This window comes from Peromyscus maniculatus, chromosome 21 (genome assembly GCF_049852395.1).
Source record: "Peromyscus maniculatus bairdii isolate BWxNUB_F1_BW_parent chromosome 21, HU_Pman_BW_mat_3.1, whole genome shotgun sequence".
Classification (NCBI taxonomy): Eukaryota; Metazoa; Chordata; class Mammalia; order Rodentia; family Cricetidae; genus Peromyscus; species Peromyscus maniculatus.
The window spans coordinates 53069327-53094320 of record NC_134872.1 but is presented as its reverse complement, the minus strand read 5'-3'; the positions used below and the strand labels follow the sequence as shown (position 1 = coordinate 53094320).

At 41.5% G+C, this 24994-nt stretch overlaps 1 protein-coding gene across 1 annotated transcript in view; it reads right to left on the bottom strand.

The window, feature by feature from the left end:
- Positions 1–24994, bottom strand: part of Opn5 (opsin 5) — a 54295-nt gene that overhangs the window by 13244 nt on the left and 16057 nt on the right. Inside the window, exons 4-6 of the mRNA XM_006994448.3 lie at positions 23046–23380; positions 9556–9797; positions 6342–6399 (exon numbers count right to left, since the gene is read on the bottom strand). Coding sequence (XP_006994510.1) covers positions 6342–6399; positions 9556–9797; positions 23046–23380 — 635 coding nt within the window. The remainder of the gene's footprint in view (positions 1–6341; positions 6400–9555; positions 9798–23045; positions 23381–24994) is intronic.

Here is a 24994-nt window from a genome sequence, read left to right as displayed (position 1 = left end):
GAAAGTGTTTGTACAAGTCTCAGGCCTGGTTGCATTTTTTAGAGAAAGGTGCCAACTAATCCACTCTGGAAATGTGGACTGTAACTCACTGCCTTGATGACATTATTCTCCCCTCCAAACCCTTTAAAATATTTCATCAGCCTGTGCTGTCACATAGACTTGCCTCTACACACATAAAATGTCAAAATTGCCTCCTGGCAAATCTAGTTTTTTTTTTTTTTTCCAGGTGGACCGGATGCTTCACTCTTCTTCCAACGAGTTAGATTTTGGTCATTTGGGAGTATGTGTATGTGGATCAGGTGAGTGATAGAAGCAAATAGCACTTTCAAAGTAGAAAATGCCAGGAAAGTATAACCTTGGGTATCAAGTGAAAAAATACCCTTTCTGAACAAATGCTAGGAGCAGTAGATAATCCCCATTGTTAAAATTGTCTATAAAAAAAGGCTGACACATGCAACTCACTCTTCCCTTCCCTGCTTCTGTGAGGTGACCAGACTGCCTACAGCCTTCTGCAAAGGTCTTCACAAAGGTTCTCCTGAGACACCTGATGCTCTACTGTCCCTTTGTCCTAATGAAACACACTAAAGAAAGTGCTCTGCTCACAGAACACTTGTCCCTGGGATCCATAAACACTTTCAGCACACAAGCTCTCTTTCCTACACACCTGAATTTCGGCTAAGATGCTCAGGTGAGTTCTGATCCTCACCACACATACACAGTGGGACAAGTTTTAGAACCATGCTGTTCTTAAGAGAATCATTGATTTAACCAATGCCAGTGGGTAGCCACGTATCCTTATTAAGTTACACATCCTGGATCAGTCAATCATATGATCCTGTTTCTACATTTCTAATCAGCTCTTAGGAAGCACTCAAATCCTGGGTGTGCTGTTGACATTTGGGGTGACAAGAATTTAAAGCACACTGTCATAGAGACTGGTAGATTAAAGTCCCTGCATAGCCCTCCAAACACAATCTCTGATATATTTTGTTGTTGTTTGGTAGCTTTTCATTTGTTGTCTGTTTGTTTCATATTAACTATAAAGCCCAGGGTAGCACAAAACTTACCAGAATAGCATGGGTCTTCTATCAGAGCCAGGCAAGACTGTCCAACCCTGTGGGGTGACTCATCCCTAACAGGCTTGAGAGCCAGCTGGCCCAAACCTGTTTCTGTGATATTTTCTGAGAACCAACCTGGGTCTGCCTAAGGGCCTTAGCAACAGCAGCTGAGACATTATCTGGAGATGACCTGGACCAATGTGAGGCAGTCATATCACACTAGCAGATGCATATTCATCAGACCTTCCCCCAGGATGGGGTAGAGGGTATATAATGCTTGCCTCTTTCTGAATAAACTGAGTTTGTGGTTTCAACATTCTCCCAGAGTCTGTGTCATTGACTCTGCACCTACATGACCCATCCCCTAAAGGGAACAACAGCACAGGACTATGCCACACAACCCCTTTATCCTTGTTGGAGACTCTTACTGGAATGAACAAAGCCTCCTCTGAAGCACTTCTTGTACCCCAAATGTCCCTTATAAAGGAAACATCTTCTCTTGTCCAAGGCCTAACACTAGTGATGCCCTGTGGAAGGATTAAAAATAGCTGCTTCCACAGATTCCTGTTGTTTTTAACCTTCTCAAGAAGAGTGAGAATCTCCTAGATCTACAGATCCAGATACCCTCTAGCACATTTAAAAGACCTCATGATAGCCCTATGAGTCTCGTGCAGATTGACTAAGTAGTTCTAATAAAGACAACACTAGATGCTTCTATTTATTTTAGCCTTTCAAGGATCCCAACAGTTCCTAATAACATTGCAGACTTTGCATGAATTTTAAACAAATTGTAATAATGTAAGGCTGTCCCTATTCATCAGCTATGACAACTGAGGACCATGGGGAAATAAGGTCATTTACCCACATATCTCCTGGGTGACATGTGTTTGGTATTACATAAGGCTAATTCCCAAACTGTGCTATAAACTCCTGTGCTCTGTTTCCTATACTTTATCTGTTTTCCAGAAAAAAATCCATAAATTAGTTTTCTTTCCCAGAACATAGATAATTCATGAAGTTCAAACATCAAACTCTGATGAAACTACTACAGTTGTGACCTTTTGTTAAGATGACACAGATATAGATAATATAGACATATAGAGAGATAAAGATGCTATATAAACATACAGAGAGTTGGCAATATTTTCTGATGCTGACACTCAATTCCTAAGAGAATGAAAACACACACTCTCCTTCTTTTATATTTCCCAAAACCTTTAGGTCACTGTATATTGCAAACACATAATAAAAACTCCTGGCTAGAGTGAATGAGCCAATGTAATATTTATGTGGGTAGAGTTGGCCAACGTTGAAACCAAAACAAAACAGAACCAATGAAATCCTTGTACAATGTGGAGTGATTTTTCTCTCAGCTATGTTTTGTGTGATAAACATCTATCTACTGCAAATATCATGGTGTACTTGAGACATGATCAGCAGAGATCGGAGATAAGGAACAGATATTTCACATACCTGAGAAAAGTCACTTAAGATTCAAACCTATGCAGTAGAATAATTTCAAGAATTATTCTACCCATTACTACAACCTGTGAATACACACACGTTGAAAGTAGTACAATCTTTCAAAAGCAAAACATTCAATTTCACAACAGCTACATTGGTGAGCAAGGGTTTTATCTAAGGAGTACACTAATACCTTGAGGTTTTAGGCTGTTCATGCTGACTGAGAACATACTTTTGAAGATGTTTTCTTACTGAATTCCCTATAACTTTTGAAGATCTTGCCTTTTGCCAACTTTTCACCAGAAGCATGAAAACAATTTACCATTTCCTAAAATGGAAGTGACCTAGGTACCTGTAGATAGGTGAATGGAGAAAAACAGTATATGAGAAGGGTTATGGTGTGCATATGGAATATTATTTAGCCATAGAGAAAATAGATATTCCATCACTTGCAACAAAATAGCCACAACTAGTGTATATTACATTGAGTTAAATAATTTAAATAATCTTTCATGTGTGAAAGTTAAGAGAAAAGTGGACCTGAAAACAAAACAGTGATAATTAACAATTGAGAAGGGAGAAGAAATGGATAAAGAGAGGTAAGATTTGTCACTGCTTGTTGTATAAATATGTGTGTACATATGTGTGTGTGTATATATATACAAATGTATATATAGGCATATCAGATTGAACTCCATTAATATGCACGATGAATATGCATTAATCAAAAGTAAAGTGGAATGAATAATGGTCACCACTTTAACCCTTTGGACAATGAGACCTGGCTCCATCACAACTAAAATAATTATGAATCCAAAGCTGATGAATGCTACATACTAGCCTTTTCCTACATATCTTCACTGGATGCCCTCTGGTATTTTGATGCATGATGGCACCTTCTAGCCCTTCCCAACATTTAAGAGAACTTGCTGCCATTTTTCCTTCCTCATGCTCCTTGACTGTCTATTGCTCTTTAGAATCTGGTTCACATCACTATAGATTATCAAAGAGCATGGTTTTTTTAAGGAAAAAGTAGATGGAATGAAGTATGCAGTTACCAACCAAGTTGTAAAGAAGTTTAATGTTTGATTCTTAAGAAAATTGCATTTGGTTGATCAAATAGAGTTTTACTACAAGATATATTCCAGCTGCCTTCCTCTGAAAATAGTTGAAATGAAATCAAATTTTCAACTTCATAGGGCATTTAAGCTCTCAATCTCTTCTCACAAATTCATTTGTCCATTCTTTTTTTAATGGAATAAACTACATTTAAATGGCTGCCCATAGAAAGAAGGCAATTTAAAGTGAGGACTGGCAAAGAAAGGAAGGAGGGATTATATGGGGGGTTAAGATCATGATGGGGAAACCCACAGAGACAGCTGACCCAAGCTAGCAGGAGCTCATGGACTAGGAGCACAGAGGATTTAAATCATATATTTCAAAATGGTAGGAGAAACTAACGCTAGGATCTTTCCCCAAAGCTCCTAATATTTAAACTCTATTTTCCCTCCTCACTCTGCTAATCCTGGTTTGTACATGCTCTTTAAACCTGTGCTAAAGTCCACAGTTTAGTTAGTTAATAAATGAGAGTGTGCACGCTATGTTTAGGGACTCCTGTAAAGGTCAATGTTAGCTTTCACTGTTAGACTACACTAGACTGAGTGGACTCACCTCTGCAGTCTCCCCCTCCCCCTCATCTAAAAGTCACCTCCTCCAAACATCTCCTTTGCTTTAATCCTTTGGGGTCTTTTGAAATCAACACTCTTTCTCTATCCATACTATTTCCCAGGCAGATTTCTCAAAGCCCGTCATAACTCTTCTATCACCATGCAACCATGCAATCAACTGCCAAGGACTCCTACTTCTTAAGACGTTTGAAAGCTCTGTTTTCATTTCCAGGACCACTGCCATCCCTTCATGCAGGATTTCATAAATTGTACTTCCTTTACAAAGTCCCCAATAAGTGTGAGAATGTACAGTCATGACCCTCCATCCGCACCAAGAAATCCACCCTCCACCATACCACCAGACTGGTCATTCTAGACATTGAAAACACCATAACTTTCCAATGGGTTTGTGCAGAACAACTCTTGCCCACTTTTCTACTGAGCATTGCCACCTACTTTAATAGTAAGAGCAGTTATTTATATGTTGGGAGTGCATCCTCACTAATAAGTAGAGTGCTGAGTAGCTTTTTCATAGTCACTCATCTACACCTCACAACAACCCTTTGATATTGTTTCTTTTCCCCATTTTGCAAGCTTGCCAGAAGCATAGAGTTAGGTTGCAAACTACTAGGCAGTCTGGATCTGTGCTCTAAACCTCTGGCCCCCTCCATCTAGATTCCTCACCCTCATGTCTCTATAATTACACATCTGTCTATGAGCAGCTTGCCTCTCCCTTCTAATGACAATTGTGTCCTTGCTCAAATCCCAACTTAGTAGCTCTAAGTCCCAGAGAGAGATGCTAACTTTTGCTTTAATCACACAGCTCTTTTGTTGCATCTTCTCAACACTTATCCTAAACCAACAACTTGCGCAAACTCCTCCTTCATCCCTACTGCAACCCTCAAGGAAAATAAACTCAGAGGGCTGAGCCTTTGAAGGAGTGGCTGGTTCTCTATAAACCTTCAAATGCAAGGAGTAAATAGATCATCAGTGCAGGGGAGAGGCCACTCACTTCTTGCTTTTCTCTCTAGCAGTTATCGAAAGAGTAGAAACAAGGTTGACGAACAAGGCTATGTTCACAGTAGACTTGGAGGTAGACAGAACGCACAAGCATGGAGGATACCTTCTTGGGCCTATTCCCCCGGGAAGGAGAGAAAAATCAGATGAACACTGATGAAACAAGTGCCTATCTGGTGGAGTATTTGCATGTCTTATTCATCTCCTTAGCATTTAAAAGACACAAGTCTGCTTTTGAAATCCTTCCTTCTCATTAACTCTTTAACCCTGGGTTTCAAAGGGTACTTGTGGGGATAAATTGAACAATACCAAAAAGAACTAAGGTCATGGAGAAAGCAAGCAAAGAAAAGAAACAATACTTACAAACAGGACTGCCACTAAATCCCTTCCTTAGGTACTGATGGCTAGTCATGCCCTATCCTACTCACTGTATATAATTAGCTAGAACCTAATGAAAACCCAGAAGAATGAAACTGCCATCAGTGGGAATTATTTTTGTAATCAAATTCAAAGATACAAGAAAACCATTCAGGGTTTTTCAGACAACGCTGATTTCCCTTGAGGACTCCTTCCCATCACCACCAGCATAGAGTTCAACCCTCAGCCAGCAGAGAAGAGAAGAGCTGTGAGAATCTAGTGCCTACCAAGTAACCATGGCCCCACACTGTCCCAGTGATCAGGTGCTTAGGTGAACCACAGGCATACCATGCCTAGTCCTACACTCAGAAATTATGAAGGTGATGAAGACTGATGATGATGATGATGATGATGATGATGATGATGAACGATGATAAAGAAGACATCATGATAATATAAGTAAAACAATACCCTAAAAATAAAACTTGTAAACTTTTTTTCTTAATGTCTTAGGCAAATCCCACTTGGTGTGGGATAGGTTTGGCATAAGGAAAAGAGAGTATCAGGGATTTCCTTCCTAATATTCAGCAAGTCCTAGCCTAGTTTCCATTTGCAATTCCCCAACAAACCCTGGCTTCAAGAGAAAGAGGGGGAATATACAAAATATAAAAATATAATTTAAAGACAAGAGTGAAGCCACGACTGAATGTTAGGAACAGTGGAAAGGCAAGCATGTGAGTAAGTGTGTCCATGAGTGATGCTGTGTCCATCTTCATACCTCTTGATGGATTTCCAGCACGGCAGAAGACTTCCTGACTGCGGTTACAGTGTGCAGCCTAGAAACAGAGAAGAAACAAGGAAATGCATCTAGATACAAACATCCACACACTCCTGAGTATGTTACCATGTCAACTGAACTACCATCACTACTGGTTCAGAGAAGCCTGGGGTAGGAGAGCATAGATGTGATCTAGATATATTGTATACATCTATAAAATTTTTAGATGTTAAAGAAAAGCAATTTTATATCAAGTGGTAGAAAAAGAAACAAAAACAACTTGTGGAAAAAAGGCTAGGCATGAAAAACTTCAAATTTTCAAAAAAGAAGAAAACTAAAACTCCAGAATATTCAAAATGAAAAAAAAATAAAGTCTCTTGGGCCAAGCTTTCTGCATGCAGGCTGCTTCTTTACCACAAATTCCATAAAATTCCGTGAAATCTGTACTTTCTTGCAGTCATTCATTTGAGCCCTGCAAAGGCAGGTTGTACACTAGGGCAGTCAGGGAGACCGGATGGTTAAGAGCCATCCCAGAACCTGGGGTGTTGGTTTCCCTGGGCTTCATCTTCTAACGTATTAGAAATGAGAAATGTGTCTGTCCTTTATAGCACAGCCCAGTGAGTCTTTGGACATTGTTTTCTACCCAAGCAATGGAAGTCTCTTTCCCCGTCATCAGCCTCAGATGACCTCGTAGGTCTCTGTGGAGGCTGAGACGAAGATAACTCTGCCCTCCATCGCCAGTATTTTCCTTTCTCGGCCTCTGCTTTCAAAGATGGCTGTGATGAGAATCACCTGGGAAAGTAATTCAGCCAAATGGTAGAAACTCAGGCCCAACCTGGACCATTGAATAGCCAATCTCTGCTGATGGAGTTTTCAGAGTTCCTGAGATATCTCAGTCACACATCCACAAGAGACTCCATCTCGACACCCAAATGAGGAGTGCAATGCCATTCCAAATAGGAGTCTTCTCTATGTGTGGAATTCTGGGGTCTTTTTGTGTTTGTTGTCTGGCTTGCTACCTTCTACCAAAACTTCAGGGAACTTGGCTGTGGAAGGTTGAGGTTTACTTTTCTAGGACTGTTAAAATTAACTCAAAATTTATTTTCATACGCTCATATTCTACACAGTAGCTTTTCCGTTGGAATTCAATTTTTTTTTCTTCTTCAAAGCCAATACATTTTAGCTCTCAGAAACAGAAGAGCAAAGATATCATCGGTTAATCCCATTTCAGTCCACTGACTTGTTCTGAACTGGCTTCACATCCCTTCACCTCACCCGAGAAGCACTTTGTCTCTTAACAACAACAAAGATAAACAAGAAATGATTTTGTTCTCTTTATTTATCAGAGAAACGCTGAGAGATGCCTTCCACCCTTGTGCAGTCCTCTGGAGCAGACCCTTCGAAAGCCTACACAGCTCCACTCCAGCCTGTGGAACCCAAGGTCTCCTCACCGCTGCAGCCCTGATGCCAGCTTCCTCAGAAGAAGCAGAAACTTGAGAAACATGGGAGAGTCCTTGTCCTCTTCAGAAAAGCAGTCACTGTATTCCGCATAAATGTTTCATGAGAACAAGTGAACCGAGCTGTCTCTTGCCTGCCTGAGTTTTCTAAAGGCTTAGACTCCAAAGTCACTTCCTCTCCCTCTTTCTCTTGCTGGATGTTGAATATCTATGCACTGCTCACACTTGGGAGTAAACGTGCAAATTGCAGAGCCGGTCCAAGGCAACATTCTGAGCGAAGTGCGCCTCCAGCCATCCCTATCATGTCATCATTTTTAAATAAAGAAATGTCCCATCGCGTTCTCCCAAAATTCTCTGTGAAAATTACTCTCCCTACCTGTATTCACAACAAAGAATCAATAGCTGATAAGGACAACGCTTTACTACCCCCTAAGGAGACAGATGTTAGCATTTGGGTTTAACTACTCATTTCCAAAGAGACGACTTCCAGTATCACCAGTGTGAAAGGCCACCCACGTTTGTCACAAGGCCTTTCCCATACACCTTTGGTTCAGTTACTAGAACTTCCTATTATCAGCTCATCCCTATCTGAGGCTCTAAGCAACTACTATGCCCCTCAAAAGTCGAACTACTATAAACCACTGTCTTAAGCACTAATTTTCTGTCTCAAATTGTAGATCCTGTCCCTTTGTCACAGCAACAATGACAGTATTGTCGTTAAATTATAAATTTCATGATTATTTTTACTTGATAATGTACTTATAGAGTTAAAAAAAAAAAAGCAAAGTTCAGAAGAGCTGTAAGGCAGAGCATCAGAAGGCAAAATTCCGTGTCTTCATGATGATCTTTCTCTAATACCCATTAGTAAAGGAAAGAAGTGTTGAATAATACCTGGTCTCCAGGTAATAACTGAAGAGGACCGGAGACCCTGAAGCCTTGCCTCCCTCCTCAGTCTAGACAATGACTTAATATGCATTTTCTACCTTCTACCCAAAGGCGGGCTCTGAATAGACACAGGAGAACCCCACATCTACAATCGTAGCTCTTTACTCACTCTGAGTATTGGACCTTTAGAAAAAGATAATTCTGGAGTCTCAGACTCTGTTGTACTCTGTGCAGCAGAAGCAGCATCAATGACAAAGGCCGATGTTTAAGTGACAGTTCCTAGCCTACTGCCTTTTGCCTGTGTAAAGGTGAGCACCCCCCCCCCCCCAGCCTTCACTGTCCTTGAACCCATTCCTTCACCGGCACAGAGAAAGAATGGCTTCTCTCCCTCAGAACATAACTAAAAAGACCTGACAGAGAAAACAAGGAGAAGGGAATGGGCTCATCACCCTGCTCCCTCACTTCTGCCTCAGCCCTTTGATTTTAGCTAAGAGCGCTGATACCCCCAAACAACAGTGGCCAATAATTCTTTCACAAGAATTTATTGCTGCCACGTATTATGCTGCTCCCAGACTGATATGGATTTAATCCCCACCCCCCAAAGGAAGTTCACAACCACTGATACTTAGTGATTGCTCCAATATATGCAGCCTGGCATCTGGTGGCTCCAGGATCAAAAATGGAATGCCTCTCTGCTCGTCATCTAGCCCATATACATCTGATGACTTGGTTTTAGAAATTTTGATGAACTGAAAACAAAGTCCTCCTAACCCAGCTCTCTGGGAACTCAGCTTCAACCCAAGTATCTGCTTCAACTGCCAAGCATTTTAAGCCAAAGAACATACAATTCATTTCCAGCTTCTGAATTTTACCTAAAGTCTTCCAAAGACTTCTTCTTCGTTGCTCTCAAGCGACCAGTCTGGCAGCAGGCAAATCTGTAATCGATGACCTGGTAGATGATGGGATTGTACATCGCTGCAGATTTGGCAAGAAGGGTGGGCACCACGGAGAGCTGTATGGGAATGGAGTCTGGCCTTCCAAAAGCTGACCACACGGAGACCACCGCATAGGGAATCCAGGCAACCAGGAAGCCGGCACAGATCAGCATCGCCACCTGACACAGGGCAAGTAAGAGATCTCGGGGTCAAGAGAATTCATGAGCAATCCAGAGTGAGTGACAGGCGTGAAGGAGGGGCAAGCCCTTCACTCCGAAAAAGTCCCTTTTCAGTCACAGAGATTGCTTCCCAATGACTTCTGAGAACTTGGCACAATTCTTTATCCCATTTGCCACATCCTGTCCACTGTCCACTTTAGAATTTGAATGTACCCAAAGACCCAAAATGTAACCCTACAATAGCTGTCAGATTTTGCCTACATTTGGGGCAAGAGATCATAATAAAATGATGCCAGTTCTCTTCAGCTTGCTGGAGTTCTCAGCCCACATTCACTTAAAGACCTGACAGAAAATAAGTTCATCTTGATGAAACCTTAAATCATCTCCATTTGCCTCAGGAAACTGAGAAGTGTTGCCCTGGTTTGAAATTCAAATGTGCGCTTTCTTCAGAGATTTTTATTAAATGTTGTTTCTTCTGGTCCAAGTTTTTCACAAGTTTGCGGCTCAGGTCACAGAAATTTCCCACAAAAAAAGGTTGGGGAGCTTCACCCAAAGCAACATGGAAAGTGATTTTCTCTCACAAAATTAAAATAATCTCTTAATTTTCTGGCCATAGAATAATTAGAAATACAATTTAAAACACCCTCGCGAGTTTTAAACTCAATCCCCAAACTCAATCCCTTTAATAATGTCGCCCTAACGAGTCCCCTATAGCTACTGATCCTAACAAGTTATTTTAGTTCAAGTAAACAAACAGTTTTAGCAAACGCTTTGGACAAGACACTTAAACTGAGTGCTGTGGGACATCCCAGGATGCTCCAGTTCCTGAATTGTCTCCCTCTAGAGCACAATAAACAGCAGAACACAACATGACTGGATATGGTTTTGACGCCAGCTCAGAGGAGAGCAAGTTTGTTTCCTACTGGAATAAGTAAGAGCTTAGTGAAGAGTGTTGCAGAGACCCTGACTTGGGCAAGTTGGAGAGCTAGAAATGGGAAAAGCTCTGGGGACAGCGCCCCATGTATGAGTGGAGTTTGTACATCTGCAAATGAGGAAGTTGTGTGGACGTGAGGAAGCTGCACAGGGAGGTAAGGCCAGGAGGGCAGAGAATACACACATGTTCAGGGTTTTGTGAGTTTTAGCCCCACATGCAGCTCTCAGAGGTTTGTGAGCAGAAACGTGGAAGATTAACCTGTAGGAAGAAACTGCCTGGAGAAAACAGCAGAGACAGACCACTGTTGGTCCATTCAGCCAACAAGCAGTATTAAGAATCTGTGTTTTGTGTGGAGGACACAGAAAAGAAAAGCAAACACACCATGCCCACTTAGAATCCCCACTCTTAACAGATTTGTTTAGACAAATGCCTAAACAAGAAATAAGATTTTCCATGAGAGGACTAACACCAGACGATGAGGTCCAGGCTCTGGCTTTTATTTTAAGTGAGCTATTTCAGGCTCCACTTGAAAGAGAGCATTACTAACTTCTAAGTGTCCTTACACTGCTGTTCTTCCACTGAGATAAATAATGAAACTATATTTAAATCAGCACGTTGGTAAGCTTCCCCTTTTGTTTGTCTGCATTCATTTTCATTTTCTTGGTGCATCTTCAACTTTAGAATTCCCAGCACCTCTTCCACTCCTGGTTTTATGAAGTTGACATAATAGGTAGCACACGACTCAGATCGGACCAATAGGAGTGCTAAAATCACCTGATTACAAAAACAGAATGAGGCTCTTGATCAGATTCATCTTTGAGATTCAGTGATGCTCACTTTTTATCTCTGAGCATCCTCATATCTGAGGAAGATGTAAGAATTGTGCTAACAAAGGTCTCGTTGCTTCTTCCTCCCATCATTTGACTTAAAAAGATAACAACCACTCCCGATGTCCTGGTCATGATGTGCTATGAAGAGGCTTGAGAACCAACATGTTGTACAAACATGTTAAAAATATTTATAGAGGCTCTTTTGTTTCAGTGGCACAGCTGTATGTTATTTTTCTGATAATAACACTTATGTGCATGTGTCTTGTTTGAGCACATACAGATGTATGTGCATTTCCATATGAACTAGTAGGAGCATAACTACTATGGGAATGATCCAAAGCTTGTCTGTCTGTAACCTAGAGAGCAGCATGGATGCGAGATGAGTTGCCATGGAAACGTACCTTTGTGAGATATGTAAGAATGAAGCATGAGGCTGAGTTTGGTGATAAAAAACTTGCTTAGCATGTGCTCCATTCCCAGAAACACGCACACAAAGACACGCACACACACCACACACACACAGAGAGAGAGAGAGAGAGAGAGAGAGAGAGAGAGAGAGAGAGAGAGAGAGAGAGAGAGAGAGAGCTGCAAAATATGTTCTGAGGGTACAGAACTTCACTCAAGAATTTCAAGGCTCAGGAGGCTGAAGAGACAGAGATGGATCTATGTTGAGAGTAGCCTGTGCTTTCACTCACAACCACTTGTAACTCCAGCTCCAGAGAATCCAGTGCCTCTTCTGGTCACTGCAGGTACCTGTACTCAGCTGCACATATCCACACATAGATGTATACACATACACAAGATCAAAAAATAATAATAAATCTTTTTAAAAAAGAATTTCAAAACTCATCTTCAAAACTAATGGCAGGCAAGAAAAACCTCAGTAACGCTAAGTTTGTTCCACTCTTTGGAGAATGTGAATCCCCAATAGATGAACCAAAGTAGCCAAGACTCTTGCTCCAGGGCCTGCAACCATGCTTCAGCATCTTAAACTAAAACTTCTCTTCTGTGCTCAGCACTTTAACCCATTCTGACTAAACACCACCACCCCGCCTCTCAACTTGCTTTTCCATCATTCCACAGAAACATACACAGGAGTTCTTTCTGTTTGGTTTTGTGGGACTTTCGTTTGTAAAGAGTAGGTGCCCCAAGGTGCACAGTGAGGCCTCTTTTTTCCTAAATGCCCAGATAAACATTAGTGACATGAATAAGGCTTGTGTTAGCAGCTGGATAGCCCCCGTCTGGGATGTGAGGGTGAGTCATAGGATGATTTTATGCCATCTCAAAAGCCATTTTCTGTGCTGCTGCCAAAGTCATTGACAAAAAAATGAGTTCTCACAAAGCCCATAATATTTTCTACTTTTATGGGAATTTCAAGAGGAACAAGAGAGGTTTATAACATTTGTACTATGTTATCCTTTCTTAAAAGATACAGAAGACCTGGATATACTGTGGGGTTATTGTTTTGTTTTTTGGGTTTTGGTTTTTTGGGTTTTTTTTTTTTTTTACACAACCAATTAAGCACTATGGTGCTTCTGGCTTCAGAATAAAACACAATCAGGAGAAATCAAGTCTAACACAGAGAGAAAGTGTTAGGATGAGATGTGTGGAAAGGGTGGTGCTTGTGTGTGCATGCAAAGTCAAAATGAGGCAAATCCATTTCCTTTGGCCTCATTTTAAATTAGATTACATAAACCATCAATCATTTAGATACTACATCTGGGCCTATGAGATAATTCACAGAGTAAAGTAAAGCCACCAATCTGGACAACCTGAGTTTGATCCCAGGAACTCATGTGGAAGAAGGAGAGAACCCCTTCTTGCAAGCTGTCTTTTGACATCCATATATGCAATGTGACAAATACGGGCATACACACACACACCAAAAAAAAAAAACCACTAAATTAATGTCTAAGCTTTTCTAATATATTTGCCACACACTTTCTGAAACTGTCGTGACATTTTTCCAAAGCTTAGACTGGGCTTAAACTTTCATCCGTTCAGCCCTCATTTAGCCCAATTCAATCTCATTTCAATTTTCCAACATTTATTTCCAAGATATCCTTAAGCCAGTGATAACAGAGGCCTCAGCACCCATCACCCTTCCTAGCTTGTTTATTTTTTAATGACTTCACTCCTGTCACTGTCTCTTGGTTCACTGACAAAGCACTAAAACCTCCAGTTCTTAAATTAGACAGTTTTGTGGGAGGAAATTCACAGGATTCGTGTTTAGCTTGTACAAAAGAATCACACATCTGCAACTCGGTTCATTTTAAATAAGTCTTGCTGCAGAAGACCCAAGGATGTCAGTATTCCCCAGCTCTAGCTCAAGTTGGCAGTAAGTGTTACAAAGTAATGTCGCCTACTTGTGCTCAATGCCAGTGAACTAACTGGTTAACACAGTCATAAGGTAATGGGGATGAGCTTAAATATTTGAATTGATACATGCCTCTGCATCATCAGAGCAGGCAAGGGTTCTAAGGAGGGAGGTCCCATCCTCTCAGTGTGAGGGACCTGGTGGAAGGATGCAGAGTCCTTGGTTATGAGATACTGTGTCTCTCCATGGTCTCAACCCAAATATAGCTCCACTGTCTCTAAGAAGAACAAAAACCCTGTTGCCCTGTGCACAGCCATTTCAGGAGTCCACTTCCTCCCACCAAGCTCCTTTGCCCAGATCTGAGTCAGGCTTCAGCTGCATGCTTCATTGAATAATGAAATCGATGGGAGGAGGCCACTGAATTGATGTGAAAGGAAAAGCCTGAAAGAAGGGCCAAGGAGATGGAATGAACATCACTGTTGGAATTACATCACCAAACAAGTGATAGCAATGCTAAGTCAATGACCAAGGTAAAATCAGTGTCCCAAGAAAAGGGGGAAGTAGAGGGTCCTGCCCTCTGCAGGAGAGTGTGTGATTGACCTAAGAATGGGATGGATGAAAAGACTGAAATATGTTATCATAGATCCACTTAGCAAGTATATGGATTTGCCCACAACCAGTGAAAATCAGATTAAAAGAGAATAATGCCATTTCTGAGACAGCTGCCTTCCATGAGAGAGTATGCTTGCCACTAAATGATACTATCAAAATGCAAAAAAGTAAAAAGCCAGTATGAATGCATATCAGTGGCCCTAGCACTCAGGAGGCAGAGGCAGGAGGATGGCCATGAGTTCAAGGCCAATACTGGTTTCAGAGTGAGTTCCAGGCCAGCCTATACTATACAGTATATTCTTGAAGAAGAAGAAAAACAGTAAGAAGTAGAGGGGGAGAGGAGGAGGGAGAAAATAAGTAAAAAGGTGGGGAACCTGACTGTTGCATAGTGCCATAGCTTTTTGTCCCTCCGTTCCCTCACACATATGTAAAAACATGAGTAAGGATACCTGTGCTCTCTGGCTACCTTCTAAGAGCTTAAATCATTCAACAACCGAAGCAGGTCTGCTGTGGGAAAGCTTTCTGTATACTGTGAATATATGTTGTTCCCATTGGTTAATAAATAAGCTGCTTTGACCTATGGAAAGGCAGCTTAGAAGGAGGCTGGAAATTGAAGCTGAGATATAGGGGAGAGACAGGCAGGAAGAGAGATGCCAGTCCTCCACTGCCCAAGGAGCAGTAAGATGCCAACAACAAACCAGTAATGCCACGGCCACATGGCAACATATAGATGAATAGAAATGGGTTAATTTACATGAAAGAGCTAGCTAGCCAGAAGCTGAAACCATAGGCCATACAGTTTGTAATTAATATAAACCTCGGTATAATTCTTTTATAAGCAGCTGCAGGACTGAGGGTGGGAGAGATTTTTCCAGACTGTGGGGCCAGACAGGACCAAGAAACTTCTGCCTACGTCTGGCGTTCCAACATGGAGCAAGAATTTCCACCTAAAACCTGAGAAATCTTTAAAAGGGGGTTCTAAAACAGAGCCAAGAGCAGCTTCCTAGTTCGTGTCTCTCATGCAGGCCAAGGGACAGAGACTCTGCGGCACTCAAGCTTGAGTACAGCATGGCAGATTCCTGCCGCTGAGCTATGCAGAGGCATCTCCAAGCTGTGCAACTCACTGTGTGGCAGATTTAGCTTTTGCTAGTACAGACAGAAAAAAAAGTTTCTGGACTACATGCTGCTTGGTGGAGGAATAGACTCTCTGCCTCCCAGAGTTGGCAGTGAGCATGACTCCCAGAGATGGTGATAAACATACCTCCTCCATGCTGGGAAGCTGAAGAACTTTAGAGAAGAATTTTAGGGACCAGGGCCGCCACTTTCATCCTAGCCATGCAGTTTAACAGTTTAAAATCTCTCCTGGTCAGAAAAGGATTACAGGTACACAATAAGACAGATTCAGATGGAATAACCTTCTAAACAGTTTACAGTGTATATAAAAATGTACATAGGCTTGGAAGAGAGAGGAAAATGAGCATAGGCAGTTATATAAAGAAATAAATAGTTTTAAAAAATAAAGTCTTTAAAGAAACAATAGAAATAATAAAAAAATAGAAATAGTCATATAAAGATGGAAATTATATAGAGAGTCTGGATTATGTATATTGTGTTTTCTTTAAATTTCTTGACTGTTAATGAGCTGACTGCAGAAAGACATTTGATTGTAAAGGCTGCAAAGTTAAACCAATATATATATTTTAAAGGTATCTTGACTTCAAAATTTGGATCTAAGGATATGTTGCTTTGGAAGGAGGCTCTGCTTTTGTTTCCATAGGAAGCAAGAGGCTATGGATTTGTTTCAGGTTAAGATGGATCAGATTTGATCAAGTAAGACCTCCTAAACATTAACAGATGGTATCTATCAACAAAGGTTATAGCCGATCTTCCCAGGACTTGGCCATTATCTCAAAGTTTCTCAGGATCCCCATAAGATTTCTAGCACCCCAATCAGCAGGAAGTAGTATGAAAAGCTATGCCCAAATTCCCAAAGTATGGTTTACAAATGTTAATTTTTATTTAAGGGTGGTTGATTATAAATGCAATCTTTTTCTAAAGAAGAAAAGGGGATATACATATGATAGGATAAAAGGGTAGATTATTCAATCTGCTTTTTAAAAGCAATAGCTTGATTGAAATATTTTACATTGCTATGAATTTTAGTCTATTGATAAAAATTTAAAGTTGGTTTTGTTATACTGTATGTATATTTCTACTCTTATTTAAGGTGTTATGTTTATGAAACTCATTTAAAATTGTAATATATTAAGAAATACAGATTAATAGTCATCTATGATAATCAAACTTATAGTCTTGTTTAGTTAAGTTTTTTAGGTATACAAAGGTATATTTCAGTTAGGGAGGTAATCTTTAAACACTTCAAAGACCTACAGAATGTGGCATTTAAAATGTTGTAAGAACCTGAACTTTTCTGGACATTGAGATACATCTGCTTCTGGCAGCACCAATCTACTTCAGAAGAGATGAGGGGCATCGAAGAAGCTCCATATGGAGTTTGCTTTCTTTATGGCAAAAGTTAGCCACTTGGACAAGAAACTGCTCTTGCCTGGACTGTTTGACAATATGTTGTATAAACTAGACATACAGAACCCATAGGAAAGTGACCACTGAACTTTACCAAAACAAGGCGAGATAGTCCTTCATGTTCCTGCTTCACAGAAGATACTGCCAGACATTCTGCAGGACACAGGGGAAAGTGACTGATGAACTTTGCCAATAGGGAAGACAGTCCTTCAAATTTTCCTGCTTCACTAAGAAGTTTGGAGAGACTCTAGGCCTGTAGGCTGAAGAAGGATGCCCCAATGTTACAGAAGAACTTTAGGTGACTGTCCAGGCAACCAGATGTCTCTGTCATTTCTAGAATTTTACATGCACTTATAATGTTTACTCAAGTAATAATTATATCCTTCAGAGGTCTTTGATGGAGTTGAAGACTAGATAGTTATAATTATATTTTTCCTTAGTTATAATAAAAGGTAAATGAGATACAAAACTTTAGACTCACAAATATAGGATAGATGATAAATATTTTCTTTAATTTTATCAAATACAAATAGACTAGCTATCATAACTTGTAATTCTTGCTTGATAACTGTTTTATTACATATAATTTTATTATATTAAAGTTAAAACCTTCCTTTTTGATTAGACAGAAAAGGGGGAGTGCTATGGGATATTTTTCTGTACACTGTGAATGTATGTTGTTCTCATTGGTTAATAAGCTGCTTTGACCTATGGCAAGGCAGCTTAGAGGCAGGCAGGAAATCCAAGCAGAGATACAGGAAAGAGACAGGTAAAGAGATGCCAGCCTTCTGCCCAAGGAGCAGCAAGATGCCAGCAGACCAGTAACACCACAGCTATATGGCAACATATAGATTAATACATATGGGTTAACTTAGATGAAAGAGCTAGCTAGCAAGAAGCCTGAGCCATAGGCCACACAATATGTAATTAATATAAGCCTCTGTGTAATTATTTTATAAGCAGCTGCAGGACCACAGGTGAGAGAGATTTGTCAGACCATGGGGCCAGGCGGGACCAAGAAACTTCCACATACACAGGCTTTCTTTGGATTCCTTTTGTTTTACCCACAGAGTAACAACTGAGCTCAACTGTCTCACACCCTCTTCCACAAACTTGCAAAGAAACTTTTCTGGAGTCTTTGGGGCGCCTGCCATCTGCGAGCCCTGGCTATGAGCCAAGCAGAAAATATGAGCTCATGTTTTAAAAAAAAAAAAAATCCACACTTTCCAGTTGCAATTTTCTCAAACCTTAAAATACCGCTACTCTAAAAACAAGCAAAACCCAAGACTGAAAGAGAGGAGACAAATTAGGTCACTCATCTTGCCCATCTGTGTTTGGGAGTTTAAGTCTAAAACTGAACACGATATCCCCAGACTAAGCCATGGCTTGTCCTCATGAACAGGGGATAATTTATAAGTGCCGGTTCAACAGAGTAAGGGACCTGGTGGAGGTGTGTTCATTAAAGGTGAGCCAAGGTCCTTAGATGGGACACTGTTGCTTAGAGTAAGACAAACACCTACAGGGATGAGCTAGCATTACTTTTGCCAAAGTACCGCAACAGGCCTTTAAATGAACCGGCGTGGATAACCATGTTGGCGGAATCACAGAGTTTTAAAGTCAATGACAGTGTCATTTGGTTTTATGTTCCCCTCTCCCTGTCTCACACCCTTTCCACAGATGAGGAAAAACTAAGGCCTTATGCACTGAATGGTTTGTACAAGGCGGGGTCAGACGGGAATCTGGGTTGTAAGTTACAGCACTGACTTCCGCTGAGTGAAGTAGAACTTATCAAAAGATGCAATTCGGGCTGTAACTTGGAACTGAGGCTCAGGAAAGGATACACTCAAGCCACAGCCACGGAGTGGTTCTGATTAGAACAAATCACCTAGGGTGAGAAAGACTCTGGCCCTGGGTCCGCCCTTGCTAGACCCTGATACTCAAGACTGGATGGCTGGTGACAGGAGCTGTGTCCCAGCCCAGAGACAGACAGACTAGGAAGTAAACTGTTGGCTTTTCTGGCATTTTTTAATTTGAGTCACATAGCTCACACCCTTACTCCTCCCCAACAATTAAAAATGTTGGAGATTTCTCAGCACAGGATTTGAGCCTTGACGACCAATATCAATAATAAATGTTAACAGTGTGCATCCGTGCTCTCATGGGGCTAGTGGAAAAAATGGAAATGACCACTGCTTTGAAATCCTTTTTTATTATTATGTCTCTCTGGACTAGTTCTTCTTTCCTTCTCTAAATATATATTAAGCACTTAACATGCTAGATGCAATGTGTTGGGTTCTTGGGGGGACATGAGGTGACGGAAGGATGTGGTTTCCCTTCAGGCCCTGTTAAATGGCAGTAAAGAAGGACATTGAACAAGCAGCCATGAGTAGAGTGTGCAATTGCAAACGAATTAAAAATTTGATCATTCCCAAGAAGTAATTGCATTTCAGTGAAACATCCTAATAGGAAGACCTGAATTCCATTTGTAAAATCCTTCCCTGAAAAGTAGCCTTTAAGCTTGGAAAAGCTAGAGAGAACAAAGAGAAATAACTAATTGGTTTTTAAAAAGAGCAAGCGTTTCTACTAACTGCCCTTAGCATCCACATAGGGAGTCCGCTGAACCTGATACCTCACGGACAGGCAATAATCAATGGGTAAAACAATGAAGTCAGTCACAAAGGGAAAGAATGAGGCAAAACCCAATGCCCCAAAGAAAGAGATGCTCATGCCTGAAGTCAAAGGACCACTTTACAGTTATCAAGGTAATTGGGTTGCCTTAACCATGTATTCAATGATGCCATCCATCATGGATACCATCTAGCAAGTGCCGGGCTGTGGAATGCAAAACCGAACAGAATGTGACACTTGCCTGTACTACATTCATTCTCTTGCAAAGAAAGAGAGATAAATATTTGGCTCAGTATGACAGGTGCCACTAAAGACAAAATACCAAACTGTCTTGTGCCCTGCAGTGGGGGACTTAAACTATCCAGGGACAGCTAGGGGTGTTAATGAGAGTGAGAGGGACAGTGAGAGGAAGCCAGGGTCTTGATTAACTACGGGTCTGGACGTAACGTGATAATGTTTGAAAAACTGATGTGCCCTTCCTGACATCGTCTTCCAACCACAGCGCTATCCCTTATCAGATGAGCCGCAAGAGGTTTGCTGCTCTGTGTGAATAATTTTACCAGCAGAAATGTAATAACTAAACATTCATTTTTTGGCATCTCAGTATCAAAACAGAAATTTAAGCTTAGCTTAAGAGCACAGTAGAGTATGCCTATAATTCTAGTACCTAGGAGCCAGAGACAGAAGGATTGGGAGGTCAAGGCCAGCCTCAGCTACATAGTGACTTTAAGGCCACTCTGGGCTATCTGAGATAGTGAAGGAAGGAAGGAAGAAAACTTGAAATCTACATGAGGGAAAAATAGTTGAGAATAAAGTTTTTTTGGGGGGGTGAAAAACAATTGAGTGTCCACAGCCAGAGGCCTAAGTGAGGTTGAGAATGCACAAGAAAATACAAGTCAGTTTTCCACTCCAATAGGTGAAATGGCTATAGACCAGAAGCAAGAAAGGAGCTCAGAGGAGGTGAGAGCAAGTCCTGAACTGGCCTTTCTGAGATGAGCGCCAGAGATCAGGGCTGCATGAGAAAAACAACAGAGCCCTTTGCGTGTGTGAGGAGGGACAAACCAAAAGCACATGCCTCCTTCATCAGGGTCTTAGCTACGTTCACAGTGCCTGCTGCATTGGTACAGCAGAGAGGGGAACAGAGGTGAGACACTGCTTACTGAGGCCTTGTGATTAGGGTAAGTAACATGCAGTGTGCTGCACAGCAAGAAGAGAAGGAGTTAGATACCTCAGCAAAGGCAGGCCCATGAGCAACAAAGACCTGACCAGGATCTCCAAACAGCTGCCACCATGACGCTTTGAAGACCTCCTCAGCACTCACAGGCAGCTCTGAGAACAGAAGGGGAAGCCCTGGTGCTACTGAATTTACTTTTATTGGCCAATAATAAAGCAAGTTTGTTTCACAAGGTCAAATGTAGACAGAAAGGTGAGGTTATGTTGAGCCACAGAAACAGAGAGTACATACAGATTGTGCATTTGTGTGAATGATTCATGTATGTATATACAAGTACACACTATACTTCTGTTTGTAATCTGTGAAATTTTGGACTACTGTGAGAGTCAGAGAAACCATCATAAAAAAATAATGAGAGAAGCTGACAGGTTTATAGACAGATGCCCATTTCATAGTTTGCTAGATGAAATCAGACCAAAAGAAGGCAGATCAAGATAATAACACAGAAAGTGAGCTTATTTTGATGCTAACTTGGCCTGTAGCCTTGCAGTTACAAACTTCTGGACCATTAGTGTTGTGGAGAGTAGAAGCTCTGAATGAGTGAGAAGCTGAGCAGTTCTAAGCAGAGCTGAATGGAGGACAGAGAAAGGGCCCTGTGAGATTGTTTCTTCTTTCTTCAGCAGAAATCGGTCAAAAACAGTGTCAGTGTAAAATATCATGATGGGGAGTTGCACTGCTTTTCTTTCCAAATTTATTTTCATGTATGTGTGTGGGCATTTTGCCTTCATGAATGTACAGTTTGAGCGTGTCTGGTGCCTAAGGAGGCAGAAGAGGGTGTCAGATGAGTTGTGGGCTACAGTGTGGATGCTCGACACCAAACCGGGTTCCTCTGCAAGAGCAGTGTTCCCAACTGCTAAGCCGTCTCTCCAAACCCAGATGTTACTGTTCTGGTTACACAGTGAGGAGGAAATGGACTCACAGAAGCTGGGTGTCACAGAACAAAGATGGACTCAGCAAGTTGTTCTTATAGATTTGTCAACGTGTGTGTGTGTGTGTGTGTGTGTGTGTGTGTGTGTGTGTGTGTGTGTGTATAACAATAATAATCAAAAAAGAGAGGATATCAACTTGAGAGGGGATTGGAGAGAAAGGACATGGGAGGGGCTGGAGGGTAAAAAGGGAAGAGAGGAAGAATAATTATATCTTAATTACAATGTAAAAAAATCAATCAATTAATTAATTTTAGAAGAAGCTAGTGTGTCTAGTGCTGGGCTACAAACAGGGCAATGTTTGTGCTGGAATTCAAACCCTTATCTGTTGTCAAATTATGGGATCTTTTCCTTTTACCACAGTATCTAAAGAACTGCCATCTGTGTTCTTTCACATTTACCGAAAGATACAACCCTTTCAGGAACAATCTGTGATGAACTTCTTCAGTAAACAGTGTGGATGGTAGAATGCCCATAAAATGCCCACCAGAGTCCAAGCAAAATGGTACAGGCTGTGCAGTATTATGTGTCATGACAGATATATATAGATAGAGATGATAGATAGCTCAATTAGATAGATAGATAGATAGATAGATAGATAGATAGATAGATAGATAGATAGATAGAGTGAGTGAGCAAGATAGATAGATGATAGATAGATAGATAGATAGATAGATAGATAGATAGATAGATAGATAGATAGATAGATAGATAGATAGAGTGAGCAAGATAGATAGATGATAGATAGATAGATAGATAGATAGATAGATAGATAGATAGATAGGTAGATAGATAGATAGATAGATAGATAGATAGATAGATAGATAGATAGATAGATAGAGCAAGATAGATAGATAGATAGATAGATAGATAGATAGATAGATAGATAGATAGATAGAGCAAGATAGATAGATAGATAGATAGATAGATAGATAGATAGATAGATAGATAGATAGATAGATAGATAGACAGATATTCCAATAGAGAAAATAAGCCCCACTGAAACCATTATACTAATTTGGTAAATATTTGTGTGATGAGTTAGGGAACAGAAGAGAGACTGTTGGAGAACAGAAGTTAGACAAGCCCTACCTAACAAGGTTCAGAAGCACGTAAACAATCAAAAGGGATTCTAGGTTTTCCTGGTCCCAACAGTCCCTATCCCTCTCACCCTTTGATGTTTCGACTGTTCAAAACTACATCTATAAAGTGACTGCAGTTACCTTGGTCAGTTTCACCTCAAGCACATGGCTGCTATGGATCCGACTGTCGAAATGAGCTACCTTTTTGGAAGAGGACTTCACCTTGGCGATGATCTTCGCATAAGAGAAAACAATCACAGCCGTTGGGAGCAGGAGGCAGAAGAAGAGGATGCTCAGGATGAACACCTGACCCCCACCTGAAGCCTGGGCCAGCCACCAGTCCAGGGTGCACGAGGTTCCAAAGGGCTCGGGGGCATAGTCCCCCAGGCCCACCAAGGGCATGGTGGTCCAGAAGGAAGCGTAAGCCCAGATGACTGCCAGGCAGATGTAGGCATGCTTTCTCTTCAGCCAGACCCCTGGAGGTGGAAAAAAGAGCATTACCCACATGGAACCTGCCCTACACCCATATACCTCCCCTGGACATGTCAAATTCCATCTCCAAAGATTTATTCCACTGAATTCTGGGAGACGTGGACAGATAATTGAAGCCTGGGGGAGAGTGAAGTCACGGGAGGGAAAGTTCCAGAGCTGGAGCCTTTGTCCAGGAGGATGCAATTTGAAGAGAATTCACAGGGACAGTTTTCTCTAGGCACCTAGGAGCTTCCTGAGGGAGAAGTGACACGGGGTAGAGGGGGTGGGGAAGCAGACAGCAGAAGGAGGAGAGGACGCTGAAGACAATGGAGGAGCTTGGGAAAACATCTCAAGAGTATGTTAGCCAGTGGTCCAAGCATTGAAAGGAGAGTCCTTCCCAGGAGGTGAGAAACCACAGAGGATTGGTTGTGTCTTTCAAACACCCTTACTCCTGAAAACTTTGCTGTGCCTACGCCCCTTCTTTGTGTACTCTGAGTGAGTTTTGATCCTGACCCCCCGCCCCCATGTGTGGTGATGCTGAGGAGGGTGACTGTGCTTGGAAATTCATGCAGATTTTTTTTGTTTGTTTATTTGTTATTCATAGGATGGGACGGCCAAGCACACACAGCCAAGGTGGGAGAAAGGCAGAGAATCTGATTAGGTTGTCACACATGCTCTGAGAGTAACTCTGAAAAAACAACTGCCTTCCAGAAGGCTGAGGGGTGTGGGGAAGCTCTGTGTATCAACCCTAGTTTCTTAAGCAAAAGAGAATTCCAAGAGGAAGAAATGCTGCAGTAATTTACAATGATTTTTTTTTTTTAAGGTTGCAAAGGACTAGTGATCGTTTCCCAAAGTGCAATGCAGTCACTAAGGCTGGGTCGGCAGCAGTCGGCCTGGAAGTTTTCTCTGCACCTCACGGGTCACATTGCAGGAGGCCAGGGGAGTGGCCCCTCGCTTTGGTTGCACAGTAGCATGGAAGAAATACGAACACACACGGAGTGAAGCTAAGTGATTTCTTCCACGTGCACTCGAGTCTGCTTCTGCTTCGCTTGTTACGAGCAAGCGAGAGTTAAGTCACTAAGACCACAACTCTTCTGAGGGTGGTAGGTCATGTGGCCTTTCTAAAGGCTCACCGTTCTTAACAGGAAGGGGAGATGTGCTGACATGTGGCTTGTAGGTTTGTTGTCGCTTTCTTTATTCTCTGGCTTGTTTTGAGACACAGTCTCTAGCCCAAGCTAGCCTCATACTGGCTCTGTAGCTGAGGATGTCCTTGGACTTCTCATCCTCTGCCCCCATCTCCCAAGAACTGGAATTACATGTGTGCATTCCCACGGGGACGAGTTTATACGGTGCTGGGGGGTAGAATCCAGGGCCCTGTGCATGCTAGGAGAGCACCTCTACCAACTGGCTTGGATGAAGTTTAAAGTAAATGAAATCATGTCAATTGTGCAAACTCTAAACTTGAACATTAACTCCTGTGTGCGTGTGTCTCGTCACTAAGAAGAAAAAAAAAACAGAATAAATTGTTTCTATGCTCGGTTGTCTACATTTTCTCAAATCCGCGACACCACACATCATGAAGCACAAGACTTCCTCAAGCCCAACCTGAGAAGGGTAGC